Source organism: Myxocyprinus asiaticus, chromosome 16, assembly GCF_019703515.2.
Source record: "Myxocyprinus asiaticus isolate MX2 ecotype Aquarium Trade chromosome 16, UBuf_Myxa_2, whole genome shotgun sequence".
Lineage (NCBI taxonomy): Eukaryota > Metazoa > Chordata > Actinopteri > Cypriniformes > Catostomidae > Myxocyprinus > Myxocyprinus asiaticus.
In genome coordinates, this window is record NC_059359.1 from 29,643,501 (window position 1) to 29,667,155 (window position 23,655).

At 36.7% G+C, this 23,655-nt stretch overlaps 3 protein-coding genes and 1 pseudogene across 3 annotated transcripts; 3 read left to right on the top strand and 1 right to left on the bottom strand.

Moving 5' to 3' along the window:
- Nucleotides 1-451: 451 nt before the first annotated feature.
- On the top strand, nt 452-4,951 carry LOC127453754 (glutamate-rich WD repeat-containing protein 1-like; annotated as a pseudogene).
- A 562-nt stretch (nt 4,952-5,513) lies between these two features.
- cdc42ep5 (CDC42 effector protein (Rho GTPase binding) 5) lies at nt 5,514-10,187 on the bottom strand. The gene is made up of 3 exons (XM_051720415.1): nt 10,047-10,187; nt 9,830-9,898; nt 5,514-8,951 (listed from the first exon to the last, which is right to left on the bottom strand). The coding sequence occupies exon 3, from the start codon at nt 8,941-8,943 to the stop codon at nt 8,032-8,034; it is 912 nt and encodes a 303-aa protein (XP_051576375.1). The 5' UTR covers nt 8,944-8,951; nt 9,830-9,898; nt 10,047-10,187; the 3' UTR covers nt 5,514-8,031.
- A 2,319-nt stretch (nt 10,188-12,506) lies between these two features.
- Nucleotides 12,507-16,060, top strand: LOC127454534 (ubiquitin-like protein ATG12). The gene is made up of 4 exons (XM_051721831.1): nt 12,507-12,648; nt 13,462-13,598; nt 13,887-13,949; nt 14,818-16,060. Exons 1-4 carry the CDS (start codon nt 12,546-12,548, stop codon nt 14,875-14,877), a joined length of 363 nt encoding a protein of 120 aa, XP_051577791.1. The 5' UTR covers nt 12,507-12,545; the 3' UTR covers nt 14,878-16,060.
- Nucleotides 16,061-17,384: 1,324 nt separating this feature from the next.
- Nucleotides 17,385-21,829, top strand: LOC127454592 (germ cell-specific gene 1-like protein). Its single transcript, XM_051721898.1, has 6 exons — nt 17,385-17,580; nt 18,228-18,419; nt 18,652-18,699; nt 19,167-19,319; nt 19,539-19,650; nt 21,159-21,829. Exons 1-6 carry the CDS (start codon nt 17,385-17,387, stop codon nt 21,529-21,531), a joined length of 1,074 nt encoding a protein of 357 aa, XP_051577858.1. The 3' UTR covers nt 21,532-21,829.
- Nucleotides 21,830-23,655: the final 1,826 nt, after the last annotated feature.

The window sequence follows — 23,655 nt, forward strand, 5'->3', positions numbered from 1 at the left end:
TTTCTCTAGTATCAGCTGGATGGAGGGACTTGCAGATGATGGCACAGACAACAGCACACCACAGAGAGCTTTTGTTTACACACTTCTGCTGTCTAACCTCACTATAGCTTGGGGCAGGCACGTCCACAACAACAAGCACACATATAAAAACACAATTAGCCAGCCAATACCAAATAAAACTTTACCCTTTAGCTACATACACATAGCTGAAATCTAAGATTCAGCCAGACATTTGAATGCACATCATACAGCCATACTCTGGTTTGAAACGTGGGTTGGTTGTTTATAAAGTTGAAGAATCAGTAATGATTAAAGTTAAAGGACCCCATTACATTTCAGAAATGGGTTTGTTTAAAATAGCACAATTATGCCGAACCACAAGCAACAGTTACATAAATAATAATAATACTAATAATAAAATATACAGTAAATAATGTTAACCTAAAATTGTGCTTCATTTGGTAACATAAATTAAATAGTTTTATTAAAAGATATTGTTTAACATCACTTAATCAACCTGAAAACAATAGGTCACACCAACAAAACTAATTTTAAAGGTTAGATCATCATGTAGTAAATCTTGTGCCACCAAGGGAAATACAGCAATGTTTTATAAACAACCCTTTTACTGTCAAATTTTAGAGGCACTGAATAAATGACAAGGTTTACTGGAAATCGTTCTCTCTGGGACAGCAACAATTCCCGCTATTCAGATGAATTGGTTATTTTCCAACTATGTACAGAGCCAGAGGTTGTTTAGCAGAGACGGACAAAAAATGTATTGGAGAGATTGGAACGACCAACTGTAGTAGAAAAATAAGTCCCGCCTTACAGGTAAAAGAGCCAATCAGCTTTTAGATACAGAGTTCGCCTGTCTACCAACTCGAGAACGCGCATGAACCATAGCTGAACCAACCTGAAAAATAGCGTTTTTTCAGCGTGACCTGAGCTAAAGAAGCACATTGTATGATACCATTGTTTTCACATTTTTACTGCTGACTTGAAATATGTTCTTTGATCTTAATCTTGACCACCCGTTTTGGAGAATTCAGTCTTTCCCCATTCAAGTAGGTGGGAGCTGTACGTGTATGCCGCTTGTATACATAGAAAATAGCTGCTCAACCTTCCCGGGAGCGTACTAAAGATGGTCGCCGAGTGGATTGACTTGACTTAAAAGCAACTTTGCTTTGACAGCTCGTTACACTATGTGACTCGAAGCGGAAATACTTTGCTCTCTCAAAATGTCCGCGGCCAATGAAGACACGTTGCCTGATGAGGATGATGAGTTTGAGGAAATGGAGGCGAGTGGAAGCGATGAGGATGATATGGAGGGAGATGGGCAGAACGGGGAAGCAGAGGGCAAGGTTTATGTCCCCGGTCTGGATCCGCTCCAGCCGGGAGAAGAGCTAGAGGTGGCCCGCTCCGCATACTGCATGTTTCACGAGTGCCAAACAGGTCAGTCTGAAGCTAAACATACCACAAACATTGACATATTGATTATCAATACATATATTGTGTTTTGTGGACAGGGGGCCAATATCTTGCACGTTGACACTCCAAAAAAAGTACCAAAAATACCATGGTACTACCATGCTTTTGAGACATTGCAAAAGCATGGTTCTTTTTACATGCACCGTGCATGGTAGTACCATGGTATTTTTAAAGTACATTCAGGGATCGTGTAAATGTATTATCCATATACATAGTATATGTATATAATCATTATTCAGTACCTTGGTATTACCACCTGAGAGCATCACTGTGCCATGGTACATCCACAGTTCTTTAGAGGTTTTTGCAACGCAAATACAAATGTCTTTTAGACTGATGCGATACTTACATTTATCTCCGTCCTAGTATGTGTTGTGTGTTAACTTTATTTTATTTTTTTAGCATTATTAAAATCTGCAGCCATTAGTTATAATGATGTGACCAGAATGTTTTCTGTTCCAGACTTATTGTCATGTGGATGCTCAATCTGCATGGAACTGATAAGGATGGAAGCAGTGATGGAGAAAGTGATGAAGATGAAGAGGATGAGGACAAGAAACCACAGTTGGAGCTTGCCATGATGCCACATTATGGTGGAATCAACAGAGTCCGAGTAAGTGCAGTTTTTTTATATATATTTACCATATTCAAATATTTTTTGTATGCAAATCAGAAATCTAATTCAGTATAATATTTCAAATTTCTCACTTTGTTTTGTGTTGTGCTGCTTTCTTGAATTGTCATAAGACAAAACCCCATATTGATGTTTATACGGTATCAGGTCATCCAGCAAGGGGAGAAGAAGTTGGCTGTGGAGAATTTTGACCTCCGACCTCAACTGGAGGCAGTGCACAGTTCCTCAGCGATGTCGGCCTTCATCAAGCAGCAGAAGGAAGTCACACCTCTTTTCAGTTTTTCTGGACACATGACAGAAGGGTTTGCCATTGATTGGTCACCCAAGGTACCAGGTGAGCCAGTGATATGGATTGTATCCCTGTATTTGACTTTACTAAGCTTTAAAAGTTTTGTAAAGAGACAGACAGGTCTTGGACTTGGTCAAAGAGGAAAAAGTTATGGACAAATCAGGCCACTGACTAAGATCCCATTTACAAATGGTATTAAGATGGGTTTCAGGTGATCTGATCACATGTGGTCAGCATTAAATACAGGTCTAAAAGAGGTCTAAAACGTTTTGTGATTGGGTCACTAAAACCTTATACAAATGTGATCAAAAACGGCTGTGACCGCATCATATTTGAGGTGTAAAAGCTAATCCGTCCTGAATGCATCCCAGACAGCAGGGAACCACCACCCCTCACCTGTAAATCAGTCGCTGCACTAAAACAAGTGTTTAAACTTTGCTGGTTACGAGCAGCTATAAAGGAAAATCACCATCCCATCGTGGGAAAAAAAATGGATACATACACAATCACTAAAGCTTCACGGATCATCTTCAGTGTGTCTGATATCAGCATACAGTGAGACAGATGAGAAGCACGAACACCTGATACTGAGAAATCCACTAAAATATCGAATAATTGTGCTCGAAATGTTGCGTTTGTGCTTGGATTAAATTTCAGCTGCATCTGGAAGAAACATTATGCCGTTTTTTTCTGCACTTTCTTGCACTTTATTATCATGCAGTAACACGCTGAAATAGTGATTGATGTATGTCGTCATGAAATCAGAGACCCTCCCCTCCAAATCCGAACACAAGTGGTCATAGGAGATGCATTTGAGTGACCAGGTGTAAACAGCGATGTGTCTCGCTTGACCACATGATCTGATCACCCGAGACGCATCTTAAAACCAGGTGTAAACGGGTCTAAGGTTTAGGTCAGTTAATTGTATTTTTCTAGTCTTTATTGCATTGTTTGTTTGTTTGTAAATAATCCTTTCATTTGGAATTGCCTTAGGATGTTTGGTAAGTGCCGACTGCAAGAAGAACATTCATGGCTGGGTGCCATATGAGGGTTGGACTTCCTGGAAGATTGACCAACGGCCTCAGCTCACATAGCAAGTCTGTTGAGTATCTACAGTGGTCACCTACTGAAGCCACAGTATGTCAATCAATAGAGAAAGATGTAAATATTAAAATACATAATATATACAAAAATAGAAATAATGGGTAAATATGCTACATTATTGCTTCACTTTTCATCCAGGTTTTTGCGTCATGCTCTGTGGATCAGTCCGTTTGGATTTGGGACACAAGGGCACCACCTAATTCTATGATTTCAGCCAATGAGGCTTATTCTTCAGACATCAATGTTATCAGTTGGAACCGGACTGAACCTTTCATTTTGTCTGGGGGTGATGATGGCTTCCTGAAAGTTTGGGACTTAAGACAGTTCCAAGTGAGGATGAGCATGAGGAAAGGCATGTTAATATTATTGTTATTTTCATGTTATTTTATTTTCCAACTAAAGCATACTCAAAGTGAAACAGAAATTATCTGTGGTAAATAACCTCTCTTAAGCCAAGCAGTAGTACATGTATGCATTGCTAAAGGAAGTCAAATTCCCCATTAACCAACAGGAACTTTTGTGTAATACTTGTGTTATAAAGTTTTCAGCAAAATGATAAGTGTGGTCACATTTATTTTAATATCTCTTTGATAAATACGGTATCCTTTTTAGAATAAGCTTTTTAGAATTTAACTCAGGAAAGCTAAAATGTTATTTATTAAATACATTTTACACACATTATTCCAATAGGGTCTCTAATATGGTTTAAAAATGAATGTCAGTCATGTGCAGCTTATATCCAAGCCCTTCAAATAGTTTCAATTTCCTCTAATGAAATTTGAGCCTTTTCTACAAGATGCAGCATGACACCATGTTGCCTCTCTGGAACCTTTCTGTGTTTCTGTCACACCTATTATTGCCTCCTAATCTTTCTTCTTACACTCCATCTCTCTCTCTCTCTCTCTCTCTCTCTCTTTTTTAACTTTTTCTCAGTCTGGATGTCCAGTGGCCAGTTTTAAACAGCACAGTGCACCTGTGACCTCAGTGGAGTGGAGCCCTGTTGACTCCAGTGTGATTGCTGCATCCGGAGCAGATGATGTCATCAGCCAGTGGGACATGTCAGTGGAATCATGTGACATGGGTGGACAGGCAGAGGGCTTGAAACAATTGCCACCACAGCTATTGTTCCTTCACCAGGGCCAGAAGGAAGTAAAGGAGGTCCACCTGCATCCACAGATTCTTGGAATTCTTATTTCCACGGCTTTGTCGGGATTCAACGTCTTTAGAACTATTTCTGTATTACTCTTTGTGTGTGTGAGACGGGGAGAGATTGGATGTTTTTTTGTTTGTTTCAGGCAGGATGAGCGTGCATGCGTATGATTTTAAATGTACATAGATGGATGTGTGAACGTCTAAGAATACCTGACTCGTGTATATACTAATTTCCAAATGTATACCCGTTATAAAAAAGTAAAACTCTATGGCATACTTTATACATGTGTGTTGTTTGTGTAGTAGTTTTGATGAAGCATTTAAAAAGAGACACTAAGAAGAACCACTAAGGAATTATAATTACTTTTAGACAGTTAAAGTCAGGCAAAGTTAAAACACTTTTTTTGTTTCCATCTAAAGCTTCTCTTGGCAGACTGCAAGTCTATTTGCAAATCATAAGTCTCAATGAAAGACTTTAAATAGAAAGAGGGAAAGTTTGTAACAGCATAAGGATGCCCTCAAGTCTTTTTAAGTTATGTCTTACAGCTGATGCAGTTGGTAAACTAAATATGGGTTTGGGTTCTGAGTAGCAGTTGCTCTAGCACATCTACATCTGTCCAGATTTAATTGTTTCATCAATAATTCAATGCTGTTTCTTTAGATGTTTGATTGAAGTTACAAACAATACATAACATGAGTAATTAATTTTTTAATGGGACTTAATGATAACAAAGGGGGATTTACTCTGATTCTGAACTGTCCAATCAAACAGTCCTGTAAACATCTTCACAAAATGTACCTGTGCTGACATGCAATCAAAACAAAACCGGAGGGATTTAAAGATTAGGGTAGTAAAATATTCATTTATTTACCTGCAGATTTTAACATCAAGATAATATCAATAACAATAGCATGCTTACAAAAATGCAAAAATACCATAAGTAAAAAAAACAAAAAAACACATTTTGGTCTTATCTACAAACGTTTAATATGCACAGTGAGGTTTTTGAGTCAGTTTAAAAGAATTTATAATTGTCTGTGATTATATATCCTTTACTATTTAAGTCAAATAAATGTGAAAGCAAGAAAGGGTTAGATAAACTGTGTTTGCAAATAAACCCAACCTTGTAAAGCTTTTCATGCTTCCCTTTTTTTAATCTGGTCAAGAGCGATACCTCGGGCGAGTATTGAAGCTGACTACCACACCTGGGACCGGTTGCACCAGCTATACGTAAGTCACAACTTAGCCTAGTTGTGGCGTAAATGGGCACTAAGTCACAATTTACGCACTACTAAATATTTGAGCGTTGCACCATTAAACTTAGGTAGGACGTAACTCTACGTATAAACTAAATATATACGGAAGCCTCCGACCAGGAGTAACGGTTGGAATAAAGAAGCAGACTCATTTAATGACATCAATGAGCTCATGCTTTCCGTGACAGGCTTCAGTCCTTTCGACATATATGATGATGTTGGCATTTACAGGAGAAAACATGATGTAAAAAACTTACTATTTCAGCATGAAACCGATCTTACTGTGCACTTTCCTTTGTACGGTGTCAAGTTTCAACATATACGTATTATATAAAATATTAAAATGAACAAATGTCTATTTTTCCAGGCTGTTATATTAGTATTTATTTATGTATTGTCCCTTATTCATTTTAGATATAGTTATTGAATATTGTTATTTACATTGGCTAAATTTACCATTAATGAAATCTTGTTTTATTACGTATCGTATTTTAATGGGGGATATAATTTATTACAGCTAACAGTTACGTGAGCAAACAAGGTTTGAACATCAACAGTAACAAGATCAAACTGAAGTTCACAACTTTTTAATACTTCTGTGTACAAATTTCAAGGCTGCTTATTGGATAAATACAGGTAAACGTCATATTATGCGACTACGCATTACTTTACGGAGAGCTTACGACTTACTAGTTAAGCCTTGCCTTAAGAGCAAGTGGTGCAACCAAATTAAGCACTGACTAAGTTACAAAATATCTAGTAGTTACTAAGCCCTTAGTGTGAACTTTACATCTCAACTTAAGAGAGACCTTAAGCACAGCTGGTGCAACCCTACCCTTGAGATAGAGTTTGAATCCAAGGCTGCTGAGAGACTCCAGCCAGGTCTCCTAAGCAACCAAATTGGCCCAGTTGCTAGGGAGGGTAGAGTCACATGGGGTAACATCCTGGTGGAGGCTATAATGTGTGGTTATAGTGGGGGTCTCGGTGGGGCGCATGGTGAGTTGTGTGTGGATACTGCGGAGAATAGCGTGAAGCCACCACATGCGCTACGTCTCCGGGGTAACACGCTCAACTGGCCATGTGATAAAATGTGCAGATTGACTGTCTCAGACCTGGAGGCAACTGAGATTCCTCCTCTGCCACCCGGATTGAAGCGAGTCACTATGCCACCACGAGGACTTAGAGTGCATGGGAATTGGGCATTCCAAATTGGGTTGAAAATTTAAAAAAAAAAAAAAAACGGCGAGACCTTGTAGATAACCAGAATATGCCAGATGGTTGTCATTCACAGTTTAAAAAAACGACACATTTTGAACTTGTTTAGCTTTAGGACCATTTTTGTAGCGTATAACTGGTGCGATTAATTTTTTTTTTTTAATTAATTGATTGTCCTCATCTTAGGATCTGTGTGTTAAGTTGTTATGAAAAACTCCCAAGATGAAATTCCAGCATTTGTGAATGCATTTTCACACAGCAAGAAAAAAGCTTCATCACTGGCTTTTCAGTGAAACTAAGCAAAAAACAAAAATGTATGTGCTGTAATGGAAAATTAGTTGGGGCAAAAAACTTTCAATTTTTGTGTAAGGCACTGCATATATAACCATAATATAAAAAATAATTTATGACTCTGTATTTGTTTTTTAGAAATGTTTTTCTAAGCCTAACCTACATTCCATGTTATATTAACTCCAGCATTCCCTCTCCACATGAGATAAAAGCAGTTTCCAGTTAATCAAAAAAGCTAAAGTGCCCTATAATGGAGCTGTGAAGTGGAAATATTGATCAATAAATCTGTTTGATGCGGCTGAGAGTTTAAAGGTCTAAAAAGACTTCTTCTTGGGTTCTTTTTGTTAAGACATCTGTCCCTATCCATGGAGACTTTCAAAATTTGACAATTCAAAGACAAATCTGGAAGTGTATCCAATTATGAGCAAATACCATCGTAAACTTCATCGTAAAAATTCCAACTAGTCCAGTTATTACCTCATGTAGAAAATGCTCCCTGTTTTTGGATGTTTTTAAGAATCATGATAATAAGAGTTCTGTTACATGCCATGACCCATCAACGATGCCAATAACTTGTTTTTGGTCCTTAAATGTCCTCTTATAAGCCAATCTCATCATCAAACTCATCCTCAAAAGTGTATCCTTGTTCTCCATTTGCCCCCTCCTCTTCTGAATCTGTGTCTGAAAGATGCTGGTCTTCTCTCCTCCTGTCCAATGGCGAGACTCCCTCATATTCTGAGCTCACCGAGGAAGAGGGGCTTGGAGTGTTGTCCTCCCTCCGATTACTCAGCTCAGGTTGTCCTGGGTCTTTGTCACAAGGGGTTCTCCCACTGATCTCCTGCATCCCATTTCTTGGTCTCAAGCACATGTTTTCCTCACCTTCCACATCTAGCCCCTCAATTACATCTTGTCGACCAATGATCTCATCCCGTTTGTCGCTGAATCGCACTTTGGGCCTGAGCCCTTTTGATTTCACACCATTCACCTCGTTTAGTTGCTCATCTCTTTGGCACACCTCTTTGGTCATACTTTCCATTCTCTTCCACATATTCAAGTTATTTTCAGCACTCTTTTGTGACATCATGACACCCATTGTGCTCTTGCCAGAACTAAACACCTCCTCACTGTCTCTGTCCTCTGTCCAATCCGAACCCAGTGTCAGTCCATCCATCACTCCCAGTACATCTCCTAAAATGGATGGCCCTAAATCCAAGTCGAGGTCAAAGGAGGACACCGAATCTGAATGTTGAAGTTGACTTGGACAGGTCTCTTCCGTCCGTTCACTTTCACCATGGTTCATCTGAAACTCTGTGGTCTCTACAGTGGCTGTTGGGGCTGGTGGAACAGAGTTGGGATTAGGATTAGAGGGGCCATGGCTGGACAGAAAGGAGGTGTCACCAAAAGCGTCCCCACCACGACCAATGTGCATGGTGTGACGGAAATCACCCAGTGGAGCGGAGATCATTGTGGGGTCCAGACGGGGGGTTCGAGATGATTTGTGGAGAGGCATGCTAGCAACTGAGAAAATAAATTACAAAATCAGATGCAGGAGAAGAAATGTTTGCAATCAAAGTTTAATAAAATGGCTATAAAGAATGTATTGTAGCAACTAAATTATTCAAATAGTGGACTAAATACAGCGGGACTCCATTGCTCAGCTGTATGGTGGAGGTGGGATGGGACCAATGATGACTCACACTCATAGATCTGCAATTTTACTTATATCTATATATTTTTTATATAGATAATTAGGTATCAAAACCACATCACGTTGCACATATGGCGCGCCAAAAAGAGCGAAGATTGCGTAATAGCTGTGAGAAAGAGGAGTTGACAGACACCTCCGACGCTAAAGCCAAGCTCAGACTTGTAGCGCGTGCTTAAAAAAGCATTCTTTCCCGAGGGTCGCGCGAGGTCCAAACACAAGTCTCAGAGAAACTTTATCGAATTGTTTCGCTAATGAGTGAATAATAAATGATTAGCTTTACTAACTGTTGCTTTGGCTTTCTTCTCTAACAGGGAATTATTTTGAAGAGCATGGCAATAGTTTGGTATAGGCTACTTTAATATTCACTTTCTATGATCAATTTATGAATAATTAACGCGTTTCACTCATACCAGGTGTTTAAAATCTTCTTTCATGGCAATCGTTAAGCGAATTTATTTAGAATAATGAGCAATATCCCCTTTTTGTGACCTGACCTAGCCACAAACAACTGCAACAGCTGGAAAGAATCATTTCTAGGCGCCTTTACCAGATCTAGTCACTGAAGTATTACCATTCAACATTCCAGGGTTGATTCCACTTATGTATACTATAAAGCATAATTTCATCAAACTGTTACACACATTAAGTGAAAACGAAAGGGCCAATTTAATTGCTGTCAAAATCTTACCTGTGGTGTTTTAAACTTAAGCTGAAGTCCTGCCTTTTGCCCAGGAATACTTCCTCCTGTCCAATGAATCTGTGACAGTGCAACAAAAATGAGTCTAAAACAGCAAAGTTCAGGGCAACGAAAAGACAGTTAACGTGGGACAGCAGTAAATTGGGCGTCCCACTGAATTTTCCTGGAGTTCTCAAATCGGCTTTCTTTAAAACGAGGGAGAACTTACCTAGATTAGCGTGTTTGTCAGTGTTGTTATACTTCTTTGCTCCTCTTTTAGCCAAAATATGTCTTTAAATATCTCTTCTATCGGTCTTTTACTGATTTTTTTTCGCGTCGCTCTTCTGTCCGATATGTTTTTTCTCTTTTTGGGATGGGCAAGGAAGTGACGTGACATTTATATTGGAGCGTTTTGGTTACAGCTGTTATAATGAGTTGTTAGAGGACTGACGCAGCGCTATCTTTTAATGTTTTCTTCTCAGAACGAGATTCGTACATTCGTTTAGACTATCTGATGTGTTTCAGTGCGCTTTTCTTCTTATTGAGTTGTGGACAACCTTCAGCCCAACGAAGCGTGAAGTTGCAGGAACAGTTTGAAAAGAGGGGGCAAAAGGAATAAATAGTGGACGAGAAGCAAAAACCCTGGGACAACTGATAATATAACAATAATTGTGATGGTTACGCCCTTATGTAGTACTTTCTGTACTGTTTACAACATTATGCATTGTGGTTTATTGCCATGGATGCAATATGATAATTACTGAAAACACTTTTTGGAATCCTGTCGTGCAACATTTCATGCAGAGCTTGTTGAAGCGGAACTTGTCTGCATTGTCTGTTCAAAGCTCTATTGTTCTGTTCAAATCTCCACAATTATCACTTTTCATATTGTAATAAAATTGCAAAGGTCATGATTAAAACCTTCATGATGGAAAGTTTGACCTCTTTAAGTAAAAAGTCCAGCATTTAGTTTTAAAATATGGGGGCCTGAAAGGCTAGAACTGACATGAATGATCTTTACATTTTTCTGCTCTGGTTTCCTACATTTCCTGGCTGGGAAAAGGATGCTGCAGTCGAGTCATGAATCACATCACATCACATCACTTCCTCTTTCTAGCACAGCTACAGTATGTCCCACACTGAAAACCAGTGTGGTAACCAAACACAATGATGAAAGGCTGGAAGTGTTCCCAGTGCATGAGGTCATACATAGTACACAGATAACTAATATTGACATTGTATTCATGCTGTATAGCCACAGGGGAATGGCTTCCCAACAGATCCTGGTTTCTCCAACGTTTTTTTTTCTTTTCTTTTTTTCTTCTTCTTCTTCTTTTATTCTTTCTCTCCATTAACTAACATCTTATGGAGTTTGGGGTTCCTTGCAACATATGCCTTTGGCTTGCTCACTGGGGGCCTATACACAAATAATTTTAATGAATGATTTCATGTTTTCATGTGAACTGCTCAATGAGGTCTTTTGATACATTAAAGACATTACAGCATAATTTTCTGCAAGGCTGCTTTGAAATGATGTGTGTACTGAAAAGCGCTATACAAACAAAATAAAAAAGAATTGACTGGACTACATAATGCCCAACATTTTAAGGAGTGGTTTAAACAGGATTGGAATGTTTAAACATTTTCATCAATTAAATAAAAAAAAATTATCTATTTTGTCTTTACTATTGCAAAAGTAGTCTTAACAGTATATCTGTTTTGCTCTCCTCTCAGTTCCCAACATTTCAACAGGAATACCTGGCTGACTCTGTTGTTGGTGCTGTTGATTTAGTTCATTTACTGTTGTTAAGTAAAACTGTATTAAGTAATCAAAGTAAACAGTGCACTTGTTTAATTTGAGGTGAATTAAATGCAACACAGTATCTGCTTCAGCATTTTGCATATAATACCAACACACATAAACATATTAAATACAAATAAAGCTGCTCATTGATAGGCCTAAACACTAAAAAGCATTCCAGAACAATGGAATGTTTGCAACATTCCCTTATGATGAGACATCTTGTGTATGTGAGTATGTACTGAATCCATATATTCTGAGGTAAAACATACTCAAGGGCTGTAGAAAATAGGGACCAGAGATGGAACAGAGTGGAAATCCATTCAGAGTTTGGTTCATGTGCAGAATGCAAATATAGTTTGCACACAAAATACAGTTTCAAATTTGTTGTGGGCCCCCCTGGACTTTTGGGTCCCTCAAATCATTACCACTATGGCCCTGGTAGAGTTAATTTACTCCTTGTAGGTTTTCTACGCTTTGTTACTGGACTGCACACAATATCACATAAACATTTGTACTGGACTACAGTTTTCTGCCGGGATTTTGATGTTAATTACTGCGATACATCACAACATTTTATTTTTTCTGTCTTGTGTAAAATGCAGAATACACAAGCATATATCAGCCTTGATGCAGAAAATTATACAGCTTTCTTATGTAAACGTCAAATGCCATCTAGTGGTGTCGCTTATTAGCTTTCTTAAAAACGATTGGTTCTAAATAATATACAAATTCAATAAATCAATTAAAACGGAATTATTAATATAAAGTAAATAACGAATTTTATTCCCCCCCCCCCCCCCCACAATATAACCTAATATAATTATCATAGAAAAACAGATTGCAAATAGAAACTTTTAATTTGAAAAATCATTAGTACGCCTGTGCTATCTGTTAGTGTAGTGTTGCTGCTGTGTATGTTGGAGGATGTCTGACAACGCAGAATCTCCCACAGAAAATCAAAAAGATGAACCTTCAATACAACACACTGTCTCTGAACATGCTGGATCTTCGGATGAGAAGAAAAAGAGTATGCTTCTAAACTGTATACACGAGAAGACAAACAGTTATTCATCTCTAAACGCTACTGTTGTGTTGTTTGCGTGTAGGGGGTTAGATTATTAGCTAACTACTTCCGCAATTTCTGAAAGATTGACAGCGCTGCCAGCCAATGACGATGCAGTTTGTATTTACATGGCCAATATTCATGGCAGTGTTTGTAAAAGTTGGGCAACCTTTACCAGTTTTAAAGCATAGATACGTGAAACAAAATTATTTCTAAACGCCATGTTAATTTCTTTAATGGCGTAAAGCATAATTTTGTATATTTAATCTGACTGTCGTGAAAACTAAAGCTAGCTACACAGCTAACTGGGGATTGTGGAAGCTGTCACTGCAGCAAATATAATTAAATGTGAAATGATCTTAAAACAAAATAATAATAAATAAATAAAAAATTTGAGAAAAGGAAAGGGTCAGGATTTGACATTTGGAGGTAAAAATTCCTATATGAACATAAATATGTCATGCATAATTCAAAAGTATTTCCGTATTCCAAATATATTCTTCCTTCTTTAGACATTAGGTGTGAGCAATTAATTTTGCACTCAAAATAAATAAATAGCTACATGGCACCTAATAGTGTTTGTTAAGACTAACTATTTAGACTTACTAAGTTTATAACTGAGTAAGTTTATTAAGACTTACTATATATATTGTCACTATGTATAAGTCTTACTAATGGAATTACTAGTCTGAAACAGTTTGAAAATGTGGTCCAGGTAAATTTTCTGAATATGATGTTGATGTTTCTGAATTATTATCCTCATTTTATGTTGAACAGTTGATGTACTGTTGAAAGCGGTTGGTGATGCGCCCATCATGAAGACAAAAAAATGGGCAGTGGAGAGGGGCAGGACAGTACAGTCACTCACGCAGTTCATCTCACGCTTCCTCAAACTGGAGCCTAGCGAACAGCTGGTACGGCATTCGCTCCCACTAGGACCACCTCAGTAGTTCAAGGGAATATGAAAATGAAATGCCATACCATTCCTTGGGAGTATTTAACAGTACAATATAAAGACATTTGGTCAAGTTAAACACCCATTGTCCATTTTCAGATACATTTATTAGATCAAGAAAAGTATTATCAATCATGTAATCAAACAAAAAAAGGGATATGGCATTAAATACAGTGTATTTTTTTTATTATTGCATTACTATACTGGATGGATAATCCTCTTGCCCTCTTTTCTCTTCTTCTATCAGTTCATTTATGTCAATCAGTCATTTTCTCCATCACCAGACCAAGAAGTGGGTGTACTTTTTGAGGTATATGCTGTTGTTTTTTTTCCCCAAATGCTGCTCTGCACCCATCTGGCTTTTTAAGGAAACTGAAAGGGATGTTTCTAAAAGTAGGCTGAAATAATTTCAGATTGTTATTTTAACAGTAGTGCAACCACCAACTATTCATTATTGAGTGTTTGAAGATCTTCCTGCTCAGTTATTTCTGACTGTCCAAGATAGGGCTATGCAATATGGACAAAAAAATTATATCACGATTTTTTGGATAGACATTGGAGATTTTAATTGCAATTTTGGCAAATGTTTGTCCTTATACATTTTACATTCAAAAGTTTCAGTGTTCAAAAACGCATTTCATTAGGTAAAAGTGTTAGATGGTAGTGTCAGTTATTTCTTTATGCCTTTTTGTTTGTTCTTTTTCTTTATTCACCTTCCCGATTTCTGTTCTGTTCTCTCACTGGTACCTTTTTTGTCTGAATAGCAAGATCTCATAAGTGTGCAGAAGATGTACACCAATCAGAATAGCAAATTAAACATCAAACAATTCTGATGCATACTGTGTTTTAGAAATTGCACATGCTAATATCATAATTTTAGTGAGGTTACGATAAGTTGGAAAGCCCTAAACCAGGATGCTCAAAGCTTGCAGATGTGTACAAATGTAACAATCCTCTATTCAAGTCTTGATATCTGTTCTAAGTAGAAAAGTGTTTGTAGACTTAATTCTGTTTAAGATACAGCATGTAATCCACTTTCTTATCAGTGTAATTTTAAATGGGTACTTAAAATTAAATAGGTAAAATTAAGTTAATGCCATTTTGGTGGGCATTTCTATGAAGGCTGAGAGTGTTTCTGATTTCCTGGTAAACCTTCTGTTTTTCTCCATGTTTTACAGTGTTTTGGAAGTGATGGGAAACTAGTTCTCCATTACTGCAAGTCCCAGGCCTGGGGATGACCGTGCAGCCTGTGCATGTCTCTCAATTGCTCTCTCGTTCCACCTCCCCCCCCCCATTTATACACCTGCACACATACAGAAATACTTGCCTTTTCACATCATCATAGTTTTTTAACTTGTTGATCATTTTCATTTCTCTTTTTTCTTTCTTTTTTTGTTTTGTTTTTTGTTGTTGTTGTTGTAAATAATAAAGTGTAAATACTATTGTAAAACCTTGTGTCATCTAATTGGAAAGAGGAGTTGAGTTGGGTGAGGTGATGGGTGGAAATAATACGATCACCAAATACCTTTAGCAACAAATTTAGATGGATGTTTGTAATACTTAAGCTCATGTAGAAATGATTTACAGGGAAAGGGGCAATATGTGATACACAGTGATTACTTTTTACAGTGGGGGCGGGTAGAGTGCCAGGACCGAACAGGGCACATGTAAGAGGTGGAGATAGGGTGTGAAGAGCATGTTAGAAAGGGTGGGATGGAAGCATTTAAAAGAAGAAAAGATACAAAGATGGAGACAGGACTGACAGATGGACTGAAGAGGGATTATGGATGTTGGGGTTAGACTGTGACACCAATTTCCAAGAAAAGGCAGGAAAAATAGAAGATTGGTGAAGGACTGTACCAAAAAAGGGGGAAACCTTAAAAAAAGAGCAAAAGGATAAGAAGAGAAACTGCATGCTCAACCAAAGGGGCAAGGACCTTGTCTTTTGACAACTGCACTGAAGTTATAAAAAGGAATAAATGAATTGATTGAATTAGGAAGAAATTGATGGTGAGCATGATGTAAGGAGAAGTGCTCAGGTAAATTTAAACTTTTTAAATGCAGAATAATTTTTTGAATTTCTTAACAGGTATACTTTATGTATATGTAAAATATATATTTAATTAGGTGCTGAGCTTTTGTAAAAACTCGATGCAGTTTGAATTAATGTAAAGAATAAACATATTACCCTCACATCATGATGCATTTTATAGGGAAGCACATCTGGTACCACTTTTTTCTCAACTAAATGTAAGGTTTGAGAAATATTTCTGATTAGCAGATGTACTGTGTCTTCTACATCTCTTTTATATTTCTTAAGAGAAATATATATTTCTGTACTCAAATAGCAAGCTAAGAAGTATATCAACTGATCAAATTGAGTGTACAATGTGTTTACTTTCCTGTGTGATAATTGATAGACCAAAGAAAACTGAAAATTAAACATTCATTAAGATTAAAAATTGTTATCTGTCTTTATGTTGAGGATAGACATAGTATTTTTTCTTTTTTGACATGCAAATTTTTCCATAGCAGGAATACTGAAAAAACATGCACACCTACAAATCCCAGCACAGATTAAAACAGATTATTAGAGGATTACAAGTAAAGTTAGACTTAATGCAAGAGCTTAACTAATAATTTCATCATGTAACTTCAAATCCTTTGAATTCCCTCTCTCTCCTTTTTTCATTTCTAATCCCATTGAATGGTGTACTGAGTGGGTGATGTTTTAGGAAAAGTGAGCTGGGACAGTGCAATATAATTTATTTAGCAGTATATAAACATGATTTTTAAAAGTTTAAGCCTTGATAATTTCATTGGTATGGGAAGAAACTCATAATGATAATTATGAAGGCTCATTCGTCTTCGGTGTAAAATGGGGATGTTCTGTTTCATCATCTCTGAATTTGAAAGTTACCAAATCAGTAATTTAGTACTTAAGGATTTTAAATAAGGTTTTAAAATGCATAAGAAAGCAATTTAATGAGAAAGTAAGTAATGACTTATGTCACAACATTTGATGAAAAGTAGAGGAAAACATAAAAAAAGTAAATGACTTAAATATTAAAATAGAAAGTATATAAAAGTATATATATATATATATATATATATATATATATATATATATATATATATATATATATATATATATATATCTCCCCAGGCCTGCATAGTATATTAAATAAAACAAAAATAAAAATCAGCTGACTAACTGAAAAATATAAAAGAATAACCAATACAATGATATAATTATATTATAATCTGTCTTTTAGAACTCTTCCAAGGACTTTCCCATTTTCTTGTTTTATTTTCTCAAATTGCTTTTATGAATGACATCTGCCAAGGAATTTAAATGTGTATGATTGTAATATGTAATTAAAGATATGTAATGTCTGACATATGTCCTTCTTTCCTCCCTTACCAAAGTTCTTCCCTCATCTGACCCTCTCCTTTTGTAAATCCACATCTTCACTTACCCTGCCATCTGTCACAGGGATCACTGTTACCCATTTCTGCTTAATTTAATTTTTTCAGTTTCATTCTCATCCCATCAGATTTTTGTGCTAGTCATTGACATCCTTATCTGCCCTTCCAATATATGTTTGCTCATTTGCCCTTCCAGTATATGTTTTGCTCTCATCTGTGTGCTGACATTCACCCCTTGAATTATTTACTCACACCTTCTTCTTCCTCAACATCTTCTGGTTATCACTTTTTCTCATCTGCTTTCCCTCTGGTCACCATGTTGGACCACATGTCCAGACGTTCTCGCTCCCTGCTCTCTCTCTTCTTCACCTCCCTTGCCCTTTCTTTATCTGTGCTGGCATTCTGCACATCATACTGGTGCGAAGGAACGCACAAGGTGGTTAAACCACTCTGCCTTTCACCTGTCAAGATGAAGAACTGCGGCCAGAACAACAGCGAGCCTTACACTACAGGTATGATATGTTCTGGTTTGATATTAACTGTATAATTGTTGTAGGAAAATATAGGATCTGAGTAAACAGAAAGAACAGCTTAGAGATGGTCTCTGAGGAAATTTTGAAACCAGTGCTGAATTGCATGTTTTGAGGTCTGAACCTGAAATGCTTCGTTTGCATGACATGCTGATTTAAAACTTAAATGTTAATATGGATTAAACAATGGCAGGGAAATTAAAACGCTCTGACATGGTTTATAAATATTATTATGCACTGAATAATAGACATTTTTCTCTCCAGATTTTTATACATTTTCTAGTTTTACATATGTTTATTGTTGAGTCTGTATAAAAAGTCATTGACAACATTTAACAAAATACTTTTTTTACTCCAGGAAAGTTTATTTAAAAAAAAAAATGCAATATTATTTGCATATTGTGGTCTCTATGATCTACATTTGGCTCCCTAGATGCCCTGATTTCCTCCCATGTATACTTCTTTGTGTGTATAGTACTTGCATTCAGCTTTAGAATGGTGCTCTAAATTTCTGTTCATTCCATGAACATACTTTCTTTTCTACTTTCACAAACATGTGCATGCAGACACAACAGATGTTTACAGCTAAACCTCAGTCGTTGCACTCCTGTCTGCTCTTTTCTCCTCAGAGAGCCCCACCCCAGATTCCTGGGGCCCATCCAATAGAACAATATCACCAAAGCGAAGGGAGGAACTTGCTAAGATTCGTCAGAGGCAACTGGCCAATGCAGTCAGTTACATCTGGGAGACAGGAGAGGACAAATATACCTTTCGATATTTCCACACAGGATTTTGGGAATCTTGTGAAAGACATATTGATGGTGAGAGGAATAAAGTGTTATCAAAAGATATGTCTGAATTTTAGATTTTCTGTTGTTCTATCCAATCAGCTTATGAGTACTTGACCATAGTGTTCCTAATAAAGTGATCAGTGAGTGTATAAATGTAAAGTAAATGCAAATAATTGCACTGTTGTATGGAGTAAGCCTATGTAGTATAGAGACAGTGAATTAATTGGATTCCACTGGTATTGTTCGTTCTGCTACTTTACAGGAGAAAGATGTCGCAGGTTTATGGATCTTACCCCAGGAGAGACTCATGGTGAGACTGATGTGTGTGTGTGTGTGTGTGTGTGTGTGTGTGTATGTGTGTGCTTTTCAATAAGGTTCTATGCACAAACATTAATGCATTATGTATTATGAACTTACAAAGAATTTTTTTCACAAGTATTAATCTTGGTTAATGTCAATTTCTAAATATTAATAAATGTTTTAATTAAAAGTTGTTTATCTTAACATTATTTAATGCAATATGAACTAACCAAAACTAACAATGAACAGTAGTAACTATATTTATTAACATTAACCAAGAAAATAATAAATGCTGTAAAAAAAAAGAATTGTTCATAGTTAGTTCACGATACCTAATGCATTTACTAATGTTAACATTTAGAACATTATTGTACAGTGTTGCCAAATCATTTCTACCAGATAATAATTTAAATATGGTGTTTCTGTGCCTACAAGCCATTTCTGTATACAGTGTGCTCCTCTCTCTTCTTGCTGCAGGTGTTCTATGGCTGTCAATGATTGCTGAGTTCATGTACATCAGTTTGTTAGGGATGGGTTTTCTACTACTGTGGGTGGAGGTGATGTGCTTTCGTAAAGAAATGCATGCGCTCAAAATCAATGCCTTCGCAGCAATATGCACTGTGCTCTCAGGTAAGAGAGCTGTCATTAGCCTCTCTTTCTTTAGCAGATTGACATTCAGATATTATTGTTCAACTTTAAAGAATGTTTTTGATTCTAACTCTAATTGCACACACTATGATTTAACAAATTATATTTTTATCTATTCGTTCTTTTGCTTTCAAAGCATTGTTTTGGATAAAGTACATTCAGCACAACTGTTTGTTCCTCATAACCCCTTGTTTCTTTTAGGGCTATTGGGAATGGTGGCTCATATGATGTACACCACTGTATTTCAGCTGACTGTAATTGTGGGGCCCAAAGACTGGAGACCTCAGACGTGGGACTATGGCTGGTCATTTGCGTGAGTACACTCGGCTGTTTACTCAATATACTCCAACCCTGTATGTTAACCTTTTATGGCAATGGAAGATTAGAACAGATTTTGATTTCTAATTTTAGGGTTATTTCACCCCAAAATGAAAAGTCTATGATCATTTACTGTTGTTCCAAACCAGTATGACTTTCTTTCTTTTGTTTAACATAAAAGGTCAGGTAGAATGTCCACAATGCTCTTTTCCATACAATGACAGGGAAGGGAAACAGACACTGTTGAGCTCTAAATATGTGCTCCAAAAATAAAGCAAAAAATTAACAAAAGTAGTCCGTATAACTAATGTGCTTCAATAGTCCAAGTCTTCTGTAACCATAACTCTGTGTGAAGAAAAGACAAAAAAATGTAAGTTGTTATTTACTGAAAATCTTCACCTCTGCCAAAGCTCTCAAATGTCATTCTTGTTCACATATATTCAAATATGGCACACAAAGACCTTCTTTACTGTTAGAAACTGGTTGGTTGTAAAGAAAAAGGGATGTAAGAGACACTCCTTAAAAAAATATGATGTAGCCTGCAGGGTTGGGGAGTAACGGAATACATGTAACGGGATTACGTATTTAAAATACAAAATATAAGTAACTGTATTCCACTACAGTTACAATTTATATAATTGGTAATTAGAATACAGTTACATTCAAAAAGTATTTTGATTACTGAAGAGATTACTTTGCATTTTATTGTCATTTGTTTCATTTAATATTTAGTCCTTTCAGATGGAAAAATGTGTACATATAAATTATGCGATCCAAAGTGCATTTGAACAGCAGTGAAACACTTTCTTATGATGTGTTACATTCATACAAGCAGACAGAGAAGTACATTTAAAGTAAGTTTGGAGCAGAAGAAATAGAAATAAACCTTGTGAAAATTGTCAGCTTTATGCTAAGCTAAAATGCTATTTCTAGCCATTTTACATACACGTTACCAGGCACGATCATATTTATTTATCAAGAAAATTCACGTTGGATCATAATTAATTTTTTTCTAGTAAGACCTTTGATTTTAGGGCAAAAATCGTCATATTCTTGATAATATATTTTTGTATTGTTTTCCTGTAAAAATATCTAAAAATCTTTAAAACAAGATCAGTTTGATTTATCTTGTTTTAGAAACAACACTGTATAAGATATTTAGGTTTTTCAGAGAATGTATTTTTAACATGTGTATTTTGTCTTACTGTACTGGCAGAGTTTTTTAGTCAAAACAAGTGAAAAAAATCTACCAGTGATGAAGAAGTAATCCAAAGTAAACCTTGAGTAATCTAACGGAATACGTTACAAATGACATTTTACAGCATGTATTCTGTAATCTGTAGTGGAATACATTTCAAAAGTAACCCTCCCAACCCTGGTAGCCTGTAACTCATGTCTGGTGCTAAACTCTCTCTCTCTCTCTCTCTCTCTCTCTCTCTCTCTCTCTCTCTCTCTCTCTCTCTCTCTCTCTTTCTGTCTTTTCCTTTACCCCTCAATTCCAAGGCTGGCATGGGTTTCTTTTAGTTGCTGCATGGGTGCTGCAGTTATGACCCTTAATTCTTACACCAAAACAGTCATTGAGCTCCATCACCGGCAGAGGCTTCGACTAGAAGAGGCCCGTGCTACAAGCCATGCTCCATCTTATGACGAGGTGGTCCCAGGTGGCGGGCTGTACTCTGTCAGTGGCCTATTACAGTGCCCAGATGGGAGGATAGACTCTATGTGGGCATCAGATGGGAGCATGGGAATGGTGAGAGAAGGCAATGTGCCCACCCTGGTGCTAGTTGGTGGGTGTGGACCAGATGCATGTGAGGACTGTGAGAGAGAGAGGGATCAGATGAAGGAGGCCATGAAGAGAACAGACTCTCCTTGCTAAAAGAGTGCATTGTGATGTGGGATTACATCTGAGTTCATGAGCTGTATTTACAACAATGGCCTTGTATGTTTTGCTTGCCCTGTTAATTACATTTTTTTATGTTTTATAGAGGATATTTTAAGGCATGTACAGTATGTGGCTGAAATTCAGTCAGCATGAGTAGAAAGAGGAGTTCAAGAGGTTTAGAGAGATGGTAGGTGTGAGACAGGTGTTACCCATAAATCAAGCAATAAATGTATTTCCAAGTGTAAGGATTCTGGGAAATTTCATCTATATTTTGAAGAGTATGAGTCTCTTGAGTGGATTAAACTAAGATTGTGTCAGATTATGAAATCTGTGTTTTGCAATGGTCTCATTTGTTATATTTTATTATAGGTTAAAGTATATGCTTTGTCTTTTTTTTTTTTTTTTTTTTTTTGTTTTAGGATACTCAAGAGCAATTTGTAAATGAAAACCTAAAGCTTAAAGGGATAGTTCACCCAAAAATGAAAATTCTCTCATCATTTACTCCCCATGCCATCCCAGATGTCTTCTGCAGAACACAAGTTAAGATTTTTAGAAGTAGGTCCATACAATGCAAGTGAATGGGGAACAGAACTTTGAAACTCCAAAAAGCACATAAATGCAGCCTAAAAACTAATCCATAAGGTTCCGGTGGTTAAATCCATGTCTTCAGAAGCGATGTGATAAGTGTGGGTGAGAAACTGATCAATATTTAAGTCCTTTTTGATTTTGTCCTCACTGCCCAGTAGGTGGCGATATGATCAAAGAATGTGAATCACCAAAAACAAAAGAAGAAAAAAGTACAAGTTGAGATTTATATGTATGTATGGACCTACAGAGCTGAAAAAAAAATCTTAATTTGTGTTCTGCAGAAGAAAGAAAGTCATACACATCTGGGATGGCATGAGGGTGAGTAAATGATGAGAGAATTTACACTTTTGGGTGAACTATTCCTTTACATAGCCAATGGCAATGTAAAACAAATTTGTTCATATGTTGTAGTAAACTATTTGAATGCTGTTTCATCTCTGCTGTGCAATGAGAGTCATCGAATGTGACAGGGAGCTGTTAGCTTAACAAAAGTACACATGAAAATTCTTGTATTCTTGATCAGACTTGTTTAAAAACATGAGAAAGCTGTGGGCCTTTGGGTGAATTTGATATTTCTTTCTTTCTTTTCTCTCTTTTTTTATCTTTCTTTATTACAATATGTTCTCATGGACCAACACCAAGTTTACAACAGTAAAGCCCTATAGCCATCACACATTTGTTCATCTGTGTCTATTACTGTGCTTTTTCATTATTACAGTTTGTGTTTAAATCTGGTACTATTAAGTAAACTAAAAGGAATACACTTTCAAAATTCTTACTACAAGACTCCAAATTGATCATACATGTAACACAAAATTGTACAAATATCTATTCAATGTGTAATCATTGCAACCATCAAATGGTGTGATCAGTGATAATATGATACTGCCATGGGTTTTTCTGTCAATTCAGAGTGTTGATTGGAGTATATAGTCAATGTAATTGATACTGTAAGAACTGTGTAACATGCAGTAATTCCATTTACTGTATAGGGCTATTACTTTACTGTAAATATACAGTATACTGCATATCTAGCAGACTTCAAGGTAAATTGGTAAAATCTTATTATTGACTTGACAGTTGACCTTTTCAGGTTGGGATGAGCGAATCTGTTAGTTTTTGATATGGTAAGGCATGCGTTACCACATGGCCAACGGTGATGCCTGGACTTCACTTCACACAATAGTTCCCTTTGCCTCCATGTCTTTAATGCTAACCATTAACCACCTCTTTGACCTCTTTTATGGATACCATGCCCACTTTTCTTTACCACTCTGACAGGTCTTTTCTCCCATCTTTTTTCTCCCTGCTCCATGTTGCTCTCAGTCTCACACATATACTTTTACGTAACCAATTCTGATTTCCATGTGAAAAAAAAAATGACAATACTGTTACAAGAATTCATTATGTTTGGTGATGCTGTTTCAAACATGTAATTTGATTATTACAAACACATACAATAATCAAACTTGTAAAAGGTACACCTGTGTAAGATATAAAGGGTTTAAATGGTTCCAAATGGTTCGTTTA

Coding starts and splice junctions, on each gene's coding strand:
- cdc42ep5 (XM_051720415.1), bottom strand. CDS start 8,943: ATGCCTCTCCACAAATCATCTCGAACCCCCCGTCTGGACCCCACAATG.
- LOC127454534 (XM_051721831.1), top strand. CDS start 12,546: ATGTCTGACAACGCAGAATCTCCCACAGAAAATCAAAAAGATGAACCT. Junction 12,649..13,461: donor TTCGGATGAGAAGAAAAAGA/GTATGCTTCTAA, acceptor TATGTTGAACAG/TTGATGTACTGTTGAAAGCG. Junction 13,599..13,886: donor TGGAGCCTAGCGAACAGCTG/GTACGGCATTCG, acceptor TTCTTCTATCAG/TTCATTTATGTCAATCAGTC.
- LOC127454592 (XM_051721898.1), top strand. CDS start 17,385: ATGTTGGACCACATGTCCAGACGTTCTCGCTCCCTGCTCTCTCTCTTC. Junction 17,581..18,227: donor CAGCGAGCCTTACACTACAG/GTATGATATGTT, acceptor TTTTCTCCTCAG/AGAGCCCCACCCCAGATTCC. Junction 18,420..18,651: donor TTGTGAAAGACATATTGATG/GTGAGAGGAATA, acceptor GCTACTTTACAG/GAGAAAGATGTCGCAGGTTT.